General features: G+C 36.0%; 2 protein-coding genes across 2 annotated transcripts; both read right to left on the reverse strand.

Annotated features, from left to right (window-relative positions):
- Positions 1–1,699: 1,699 nt before the first annotated feature.
- LOC132154733 (tripartite motif-containing protein 16-like) lies at positions 1,700–5,335 on the reverse strand. Its single transcript, XM_059563397.1, has 6 exons — positions 4,749–5,335; positions 3,895–3,990; positions 3,459–3,680; positions 3,209–3,359; positions 3,013–3,072; positions 1,700–2,326 (listed from the first exon to the last, which is right to left on the reverse strand). The coding sequence occupies exons 1-6, from the start codon at positions 5,328–5,330 to the stop codon at positions 1,809–1,811; spliced, it is 1,629 nt and encodes a 542-aa protein (XP_059419380.1). The 5' UTR covers positions 5,331–5,335; the 3' UTR covers positions 1,700–1,808.
- A 2,262-nt stretch (positions 5,336–7,597) lies between these two features.
- On the reverse strand, positions 7,598–11,269 carry LOC132154734 (myeloid-associated differentiation marker homolog). Its single transcript, XM_059563398.1, has 2 exons — positions 11,244–11,269; positions 7,598–8,784 (listed from the first exon to the last, which is right to left on the reverse strand). Exon 2 carries the CDS (start codon positions 8,688–8,690, stop codon positions 7,809–7,811), a length of 882 nt encoding a protein of 293 aa, XP_059419381.1. The 5' UTR covers positions 8,691–8,784; positions 11,244–11,269; the 3' UTR covers positions 7,598–7,808.

Genomic DNA, 11,269 nt, shown 5'->3' on the forward strand with positions numbered 1-11,269 from the left:
AATTTTCAAGTTTCGCTCATAGTTCACTTTTTTATTCTGATACTCCAGTATATGTTTCTTCAGTATTTTTGTTGTTTCTTTTCCTCTGTAGGCCTGGTTTTAACATTTTTAGCCACCAGAGGTCGCTGTTTCTGTTATTTTGTCCTCAAGGCTTTGGTTACAATACGAGTGTGTCTTGCACCATTTAATTAAGTATACTTGTACTGTTGCATACTAGACTCTACGATGTGTAGAATGAGGTTGTCTCTTAAGCCAAATATAATGGTAATGGTAAACAATGTATTTTATTTGGAGTGAAAGAGAATGAAAGTGTAAAGGCATTCAAAATTACCTCAAGGGACATTCCACTGACAGAAATAACAGTAATTGACTGTGTGTGTAGCTTAAATGGAAAGACATCATCCCAGATATAAATGTGTCAGGACTGTATATATATATATATATATATATATATATATATATATATATAAAATAAATAAAACCAGCACATTATATATATATATATATATATATATATATATATATATATATATATATATATATATATATATATATATATATATATATATATATATATATATATATATATATATATATGAATGATTGGCTGAGAGTTTTTTGTATCTGTGCAATATTGTACAAGTATCAGCAAGGGAACCGTTTCATCGTTTAAATCACTCATTTAAGGTGAGACACTGCAGGCAAAAACACTGTTTTTTCAAGCACCTGTCAATTTTGAGATTTTGGGCTTTTTGGTTTTTCATAAAGTGCTTTTTCAAACTAGTGGAAGGAAAACATCCAAAAGACACTGTTAAGTGTTTCTTTTATAGCACTTTATCTGTTTGTGTCAATAGATTTCAATTACAATACATATTTTTAAAGGCCGTTTTCTCAAAATGAGTTTTTCTTCAACACTGAGCCATAAATCTCCACTTCAGTAGCACTTACACACACCAAACTTGACATTTTTATTCCTGTCTATATTCTGAAGATTTTTACAGAGGGATTTGTTCATATATATTTTCCTTGATTATATACAACATTTTATTCCCCCCAAAATTGTGAAAATATATTGTTTTCTGGCTGTTCAAAGTATTTTCTGAATTATGGAGTGACAAAAAAAGATAACCAGAATTCCCTCTGTAAAAACATTTGACTCTAATATGTCAAAAAAATTAAACAAGAAATTTGAAACTGACTTCATCTAGTGTTCAGATTTTTGTACTAGACATTTATGCAAATTAGCACATATTTCATTAAATAATGCCTCATTTGCATATTTAAACATAACATTTTTGAAAACTTGTAATACAAAAAATGTTTGCAATAATCAATGTAATCAATCAACTGGGTAAGTAAGGTGATAACTATTAGTTATTTTTTTTGCCCTATTCACCTGCAGTGTCTCGCCTTAAAACCATAAAAAAAAAATTACTTGAAACAAAATAGTCATGGAATAACTGAAATAATTTTTTTTTCAGCTATTTTCCAAGACAACATTTTACATTTTAAATTACTTTAACTTAAACTTAAACAACTAAAACTGAAAGTGAAATGAAAATTAATAAATACTATATAGACATATATAAATAAAATAAAAAAATCCTAAACCCTATACTAAATATAATATTTATAATAAACATACTAACATTAAAATGAAAGCAGAAAACATAATTCTAATTCTAGTATATAATAGTATCTCAGTGATATTAGAATAACAGTAAAAGAAGCAAACCCTCTATAATTGTAAAAATACTACTGTATTTCTTTAATCTTTTACTCATAGGTTAATTTCAACCCTTTTCCCCTTACTCCAACTGACACAACACGACTGAGGCGTCATAGCATGAAAACTCAAAGCCAGGGTAGAGAGGCTGTGTGAATGTGGTGTGAACTCTGTGGAGGAGGGTCATAGAGTCATCAGTGCTGTAAAAAGCTAGTGTCCCGGCTCTATGATCCAGATAAACACCTATCTTTGACGAGCCAGGCTCTGAGATCCTGTTGTGCCGGAAAGCATAACCTTTCCTGCAGCAGAACAAACTCCAGGATTTGTCATTGTGCCCGAAGTGAGCTTCACTGCTTTCCCCTTTCCTGGCAATGTTTTTGTATGCGACTGCAATGTTTACTCCCATCCCACTCCATTCCACCTCCCAGTAGCTGCAGCCTGTCAGGCCCTCCGTGCCCAGCACCTGGCACCAGTAATCAAAGCGCTCCGGGTGGTCGGGACAGGATTGCACTCGGCTCCGAATGGCCACTTCTCTGTTCCCCTTTGACAAACTAAGGTCCTTGTGGGCTGTTAAAGGATTTAGTTGCAGCGGGCAGGAATCTGAGTAATGGATAGAAGATAAGAGATCAAGGATGTTTATTCATGGTGTATCATATTCACATGTATAAAAAAAAACAGTTAATTTAAATTGTAATAGCATTTCACCATAGCCTACTTCTGCTTTACTGTACTTTTAATCAAACAAATACAGCTTGGGTGACAATGAGAGACCCTTTGTCTGCAGGTTACATTGTTACACCAATAGGTGTTGAAAAGTGACCATCTTTATTCATTTTAAAGTTTATTGATGAGTGAATCATTTATTCATTCACTCACTCAACTGATTCATTCTAAACATGGATTCATTCAAGAACAAAACATTACTGTTGGTATGGAGTGAATCACTGAATCATTCATTCAGCTGAATCATTCTAAAAACTGCTCATTTAGAAACGACAGACTACTACTGTGTGTTGAAACTCTGATGTGTGTTGATTCTGATTCTACTTTGTTTGGGGCCCGTTCACACACAGAAGTATAAAACTTTAAGAGGTAAAAACAATAGACATCACATTCATGATTGCAATGTTGGTCTGAATATCAGAATGGGTGTGATTGCACTTTTTTGGAAATTGGAACAACAGGATTGTTTTTTGTGTTGCTTAATAAGAAATCCATGTTTAAATAACAAAAACCAACATTGTAAAATCAATAGCACTTTGCAGTAGTGTAGTAGACTGACTTACGGTGCAGGAACTCTGATCTAATTTTGGGCACCGTGCAGTGAATGATCTTCATTGATCTTGCTAAAGAGAAAATGGAAAGCATGTGTAAATCATAAGGAAATGATTTAACAAAAATGCAAAATTACAATACAATGTGGAAATCACCTAAACAGAAACGGCTTAGGCAGTAAGATCAACTTAGGATGTTTCCTCTCACCTGCTTGATAGATCCTGAGCCATTCCCCTTTTAAGACACCTTCAAGCTTCTTCTTTAGAGCAGATATTGCATCGTTCACCTTGCCAAAATCTGAGAGTGTAGCTACTGTGAAGGGTGGGTCAGGAAGGCCAGAAGAGAAGGAGTGACAGTTCTGTAAAGAGAGAGAGAGAGACAATAATATGTCAAATTACTCATTATGAGCATTTTTGGGGTATATTTTTTTCACAGTCAGTACTTGGATTTGGCTTACCTGAAGAACATGAACATGATCTTCAGACTTTAGAAGCATCTCAAGCTCATGATCTCTCTGTTTGAGCTCAGTGATTTCTTGCTCCAGTGTCTGCAACATGCTCTCCGCAGCTATCTCTTGATCTCTGATCAGATCTCTGAATTTACACTTCCTCCTTTCAATAGACTGCATCAACTCAGTGAAGATCTGTTCACCATTTTCCATAGCAATCTGTGCAGAGCTCTTTTAGGGCAAAACATTTGTATTTAATAATTATTATTTTCAAATTACATAATAAATATAATATTAATTATTGTTGTTGTTGTTGTTATTGATGTTGTTGTTATAAAGAGTTAGCTTATGTTAACTCATTTTCAGGTTAAATGATTTTTTTTATTCAAAACATCTGATGACCCATCCATTTTGTTATGTTTAAACTGTTCTGGAAATGTCTTACTTTTAGGGCATCTACAGCCTGTTTAAGCTCCAGGAGGTCCTTCTCTTTAGTGTGAATTTTGAGCTTGTATTTCTGTCGAGTCATGCCTAGTTCTTTCTGTGAAGAAACACAAGTGTGTTCATTGTAACTGAAATGGTTTTTAACTACAATTATTCGGTGGATAATTCATGTGATGGGAATAATGTCACAAAATAGACACACTGCATTTTTTTTAGAAGATATTTTAACGTTGTTCAGTATAACCCCATTGTTTATTTTTATGAGTTACATAAGAATAACCTTTGTCACAAACAAATTCGTTTATACATTTTATGTATGAGGATACCTAGTAAGACTATTTAAAGTAGCTGACCACACAGTCAAAGCAAACAGATCAAGCCTCTCTGTGATTGGTTGATTGTGAAAGATTTCTATCTCTTATTTCCAAAAATGGAATTCTGCTGAAAAACTTTTTGTCCACGCAAGTTGAAATTTGAATGTGAAGCAGGAAATTGTCTTTGTAATATTATTCTAATGTTATAATGTTACCCTTATTTACAGGTACTGTTTTGTTTTTAGCTGGAAACTCAAGTGCCATCCTCATTCATCAAATCATTTCAATGCCTCCTTTCTCTCACATTTTTTACCAGTTACTCTGCTGCATTAACTTTTCTGTACAATGAAGGTTGTTCATATTGAAGTGGAGTGCACTTTGGAAAATGTGCTTTGCCTCAGTGGAAAAACAGTTTGGCTACTGAAGGATTTTAAGACTACTGTAATTTACTGCAATTTCCAGAGAGTTAAGAACCATGAAAATGTATCTTATTGAATGAAACATTCAAAACAAGAAAGATAATAGCTATTGTTTTCTTTACCTGTTTCTTTGTGATTTCCACAGCTGCTGTTACTGCATCGTGACCTTTATGGTCATCCATCACACACAAAAGACATATGCATTGTTGATCAGTTCGACAATACATCTCCAGATATTTGTCATGATGAGGACAGATCTTCTCCTGCAGGTTCACGGAGGCTTCGATCAGCTTGTGTTTCTTCAAGGCAGGAGATTTGTAGTGTGCTTGAAGGTGATTTTGACAGTAAGATGCCAAACATACCAAACAACTCATCACAGCTTTTTGTTTGATACTTGTACAGAAATCACAGGTCACATCACCTGGCACACAGCTGTCGTAAGTCTGACAGTTGCCCAGAAGTTCCAGTTTCTTCAGCTTGTCCACCATATCAGCCAGTATGGTATTTCTGTTCAAAACAGGCCTGGGGCTAAATGTCTGTCCACACTGAGGACAGCTGAAGACCCCCAAATTATCATTTTTCTTCCAGTAATCATTAATGCATTCCATGCAGTAGCTGTGCCCACATGGAATGGCCACTGGATCTTTCAGCAAATCTAAGCAGATTGAACAGCAAAACTCTTCTGTATCCAAAAGCCCTTCCATTTGGATGTCTTCTGCTCTAGAAAAATGTATGAAATGGTAAAAGGCACCGTCATGGAGAAGCGATTCCCAGTTTTGCATGTATCTTCCTGGGCCACACCCTTAAGTTCTTCCTCTTTAGATTACAGATAGGTAAATGTGCATGTCTGTTGCACTGAATAAAAGTGCTGCAATGTAACCCAAATAATATATACATATAATGAAGATACTTGAAGCACCATTCAGGGTTCCTCAGTTTGCCACACTGGACGAAAAAGTTCAGTGGTTCAGGGGCTGGGGCTCGCTAGGATGCCTTGGAAATGTCATATAAATTCATTGTTTAAAAAAGCTTGGAGTCAAAACGTTTGAGAACACCTGCTGTAGATCTTCAGTTCAGTGACACCACAGTAGGTGGTGCCAAGTGACTCTCATTATAAGTAAGTCATTGAATCATTCATAGAATTGATTCATTCACAATAGCCAATTCATTCACAAACAAATTTAAGTGACTGAATAACCAATTTATTCCAGATTATAAATAATCATTGTGCAACATGAAACATCATGTGTGTTGCTTGGAGATGTGCAAAGCCTATGGCCGTGATATATGTGTCTTTTTCTCTTTTCAAAATTCTCCCATATGGTTTTACTGAGACTTTTGAGATTTCTGAATAGAAAGCAAATGTAGATATTTCGACTTAATTCTATACGCTTTTATATATCAGCAATTGTTTGATTTTTATTTATTTTATTTAATATTAGGAGAAACAAATCTGGCAAAGGTGATTCATAAGATCAGCATAACTGAACAATCCATTCAAGTCCACTGAGCTGTGAAAGACCTCTGAGCAATTAAATGTTCCTCTGGGTGAGTGCATATGAATGTCCTAGAATGTGATTCATTAGTTCAGGGACAGAGAGTCAACAGATGTTCTGTATCTTTTCACACAGGCATAACTTTAAACAAAGAATGAGTAAATGGTAGGTAAGTCTGAATCACTGTATACAATAGTAAATGAGGCAATAGTGCAGATGCATAGAGATCACGCTTGATTCATTTTCATGGTTTTATTCAGAGCTAGATTACACATTCACACAACGCTGCGGTGTGTGCTGTACTCCTCTTAGCACAGAGGGACTTATACAGAGAGAGAAACACTGTGCCACAAATGTTCTCTTGCTCTTTGATAACACAATGAAAACATTCTCATTCAAGCATTGAGGACTGTGTTAGTCTGAGACAGACACATGCGGGTCCCAGAGATTTACAGCAGAGCAAACGTTTCATTTTCTTTCATTATTGTGAGGTGTTTATGTAACTGATACTGTCTGCTGGTGTACAAAAGCACAGTAACAGTTTTTATAGAGATTTGACAAGAAAAATATCTATAGCATTTGCATATACTTGGAAAATCCATGTGTACACATATAGCAATAATATCCCGTAAATGTAAATCCAGTACAATGTGTATATAAGAATATCAATATATTCAATGTCTTTAATGTTTCATGATATGTCCAGATATACATTTATATTTCCCTTCATTGTCAACATGTCTTATGTGACAGAAGTTAACATTTTAAGAAGTAATTTTGTACTATTCAGTCCAGCATATACATGGTTTTACATATATGCACCAAACAGCAGTGTTATGTACTGATACAAATAAAGTATTACATCACACATTTTAAGTGCAAACACAGTTTGTCAGATGTCTGATTTCCTGAATGAACTGAAAGGTGTTACTGTGTTGATTGAAAGTTTGACATTCACTCATACTTACTCACAAAGTTATAGTAGTTAGCAAAAAATCCTTCATGCAAAGCAACATAAATCACAATAAAGCAAAAATAACACTAAATGTAATATGTGAAACATGTATATAAGAATGAAATGACAAAATAATTTTTGTCAGGCATCTATTATGCAAATTCTATGTTTTTATATACTACCACTGAAAAGTTTGGGGCCAGTTGGATTTTTTAAAATACTTCTTTTAACTTTTATTCTGTAAGGATGTGTTACATTGATAAATAAGTGACAGTAAATACTACTACACTGTCAAAAAATTTTTTATTTCAAATAAATGCTGTTCTTTTTAACAAAAAATCCTGAAAAAGCATTATGGTTTCCACAATAAAATTTCAATGATATTTCACAATATTACTGTTTTTAATGAGACTTCTCTCAAAAACAAAAAATCTTACAGACCCCAAACTTTAAACTATAAATTTGTGTGTGTGTGTGTGTGTGTGTGTGTGTGTGTGTGTAATTCATTAATTTGTAAAAAAAAAAAAAAAAAAAAAAAAAAAACTTTTCAAAGTCAATATTTGTTGTCATCTGTAGAAAAGATCGCTAAACAGGCATGACATGAAATATAGCTAACAGTAAATATAGTTCATGACCTATCATTTCAACATGCTACTCTCTTACCCACTTCCCTTTTTCTGTCTTTTATTGTTTTGCCTTTCTTTTGTACCTTTTAATTCCTGCTAAACCCCTTAAACGGTAACAAACACTAGCCTGGCTGAGTAGATGAGATCAGCCAGATAGAGAACGAAGTTGAGAGCGCTGAGGACGGAGATGGACAGCACCTTGTCCCAATCGCACAGGCCTATGCTGGAGCCACAGTGACTGGGTCTGTGGCTCTGGCCTCCGTGCTTCTTGTCGAACTTATAAATGGGCCAGATGATGGTGGCAGACAAATACAAGGCCACAGCCAGGAGGGCATATGTGGACAGGAAACGGGCGAAGGAGAAGGGCAAGCAACCTGTGCACTCTCCTACACACATCACAATAATAGCTGTTGACAAGATGAAGCAGATGCAGTACACGGCCAGGCACCAATTGGTGGCCGCATTCTGATCATATGATATGGGCTCACTGATGAAGACAAATATGATGCAAGCGACGAAGGTCTCGCACACCTTTAGCAACCCTGGTGCTGTGGCCATGTAGCCAGCTACTTCTCCTGGACGAGCCTTACTCAGACTCACCTCGCTTAAGTACGCGATGGTGGCAAGGCAAGAAAATACGGTAGACACAATGCGGCAGTTCATTATCTCTTCAGGCTGAGTGTTTCCCTTCAGGAAGTAAAGGGGGAATATGATTGAAGCGGAGAGGCAGAGGAGGGAGGCGTAGCAAGCGAACGTGATTGGAAAGTTCTTCCATGAGACAGGGGCGCGGGTCTGCAGGCCAAACATTTCCACTAAGATTATCAGAAGAGTTCCAACAAAACTGAAACTCCAGCAGAAAATGCACCAGTCACCCGTGCCGTGAGATAGCTTCGCTCCATAAAGAGCTACGCTGAACGCTACGCAGGCGAAAACCATGGCAGCCACACGGGCCCACAGGAGAGGAGAGGAACGCAACACCACCGGCATGATGGGCTCACAAAAGAAGATTTACAGGACAGTTAATGTCAGCTGTGAGTAACAGGAATAGACGTCCACTTCGATTCAGTGGCTTCTTGGTAGTCTATGAGCAAAAGAAAAAAAGGTAATCAGTCAGTTGTAAGAAAGAATTCTATTTACATTCATAAAATATGGACAAAACTTCTGTTAGATTTCACACAGATTAGAGGGATAGTTAAATGTCAATTTCCAGTGTTGTCCAATGGGTCTGATGTTGTTTTGGACCCCACTGACTTTCATTGTATTAAAAAAAAGACTTAGATTCCATCAGTCAGAGGACATAAAACGTGTCTGTTATTTTGTGTCTATTTTAGAATAACATTAATGTTCTAAAGTCAGCTCAGAATTTTATATATTTTTTTATATATATTATATAATACCAAACATGTTTGATATTGGATTTTAGAATGCATATTTTTTTCATTTGCTGTGCATCTCACAGCAACCAGGCTCTGTGCATTTGTTGTTCTCCGAAAAAAATGTTAATTCTACTGTGCAGTGATCCTCAGTCGTTCAGTGTATGATGTCTAGTTTTTCACTGAAATAATTTACAAGTTTATATTGTCTATATTCTTGTGTTTTAAAATCTGTCCAGATTAGAAAATGATTACTGATTTGTCATTTTTGGGTAATATTTCACTTTAATATCAAGGCTGAGTGAGGTTGTTTACTGAGTAATATATGCAGAATAATAGTTAATCTGTAATGACAATAATTTCATTTCGGTCTCAAGGACAGTTCAAAATACTCACAATGTCCAGCTTAAACTTGTAGAATAATAATCCATATATTCTTGCAAATTAAATAGTGCACATATTGAAAAAATTGGTACTTTACAACAAAACGTCTTTGAGTGTTCTTCGGGATTCCAGACTGGGAGTCAGTGAAATTATCTCTGTAATGTATTCGAGCTATTTAGACTAATACGGCACAAGACCTTTCCTCAACCCTTCAGTCCATCTGTCATCAACCTCTGTGGGAGAAGCCAGATAAGCTAACAATTGGAGAATTGAGACTCTCCCAGCCCTCCTACACAGTTCTGTATCAGCCAGGAATACCTCCTTCATCTTGTCTGAGAGGTTCAAGTAAACAATTGCGGCATGCGTGTTTACATTCTCGGGTTTGGTAGATGGAAAAGAACATGGTTAGCAAATAGGGATAAAAATCATTAAAGAAATAGCAAAAGAAGCAAGACGCCAGGCAGATGAATTCAGAGCCAAATATGGACAGACACCCAAGGGGTTTGAAAAACGTGACCTTTTACCTCACGACGAGTCATATTTTAAACACAGGCGGGAATAGCATAGCTGTGAGTCATTTATCCCTCGCTCCCCCATTTTTTCCCCCACTCTACCTCTCTTACACTCTTTCACTGCCTAGTGTCAAATTTTCCAAATTACTGGCTAATCCAGATGTTCTGCATCCCATCAAACTGCAAAAAGAGAGGGATGTGCCTGGTGTTTTCCACATTGAATTCCCCCAACCTTTTTTTCCTTACTTGCTGTTCTACCCTACGCCCACCTTTCAAAGCCTTTCTCTTTTTATACTTCTTTCATTCCCGTTCAGAATTTGTTACTAAAGAAAAAGAATACTAGCAGTGAAAGGAAACTCCCTGCTTTTGACATCCACTCACAGCTATTTAACATGTGATGGAATGCTGCTGAATTCAATCCAATATACGATTACTCAACTTCTCCTTACTCAACAGAAGTTGCCTCTGTCAAGGGGGGAAAAAAATCTGAAAATAGATCCATGGAAACATGTATGAGAAAACAGAACAAGACATGAGGTTGGAGAGCTGGACACAGAGCTGTAGAGGAGGTCATGTGGATCTGAAACATGAGGCATAACTCAATTTTCTCCCTTAATCTGGTTAAAGTGCTCTGTGCAGAAAAAAAAACCATGCTGTTAACATCCGTCTGACCTGTCGCAGAGAACAGAAACAGAAACACTAGCCTAAAATGAGCTTAAACAGAAATTGATGTATTATGGAAGCAAGAAATTTAAACAATTTGTATCGAATGAACTGATCAAATGAGTCAAAACAGCTAAAACGACAGGACAGGAAGATGACATTTAGCTCCATATGAGATCATCATCCTAACAGACAGTGGGCGTGTCTCTCCACACACCGGACCCATCAATACAGAATAAAGGATACTTTAAAATAATAATAAAAAAAACTATGCAATTTGAAAAATTATGTTCCAAATGTCTTAGTAATAGATTTGTCTCCGTCATTATTCCAGACGCAATTTATATATTTTTTTTTCACGAGCGCAACATGTGACGGTTGAATTTTTTTTTTACATTTTATTTAATTTGATCTGTCAGGTTGATCGCTTCGGATACACACTATAATTTTATCTCTATTAGAATCCAGAACTCAATTAGGACAACCTGTAGTTATATAAAGAATGTGTGTCAGTATTCATAGGTAAACATAACGGTGCTGGAGCCTCGAAGAGTCTACTTTCAAAAAGATGAAAATATATAAAATCCTCCTCTGCCTATAGTTCTTACCGGCTTGTCCCGTTATCTTTCTCTCG

This window comes from Carassius carassius, chromosome 12 (genome assembly GCF_963082965.1).
Source record: "Carassius carassius chromosome 12, fCarCar2.1, whole genome shotgun sequence".
Lineage (NCBI taxonomy): Eukaryota > Metazoa > Chordata > Actinopteri > Cypriniformes > Cyprinidae > Carassius > Carassius carassius.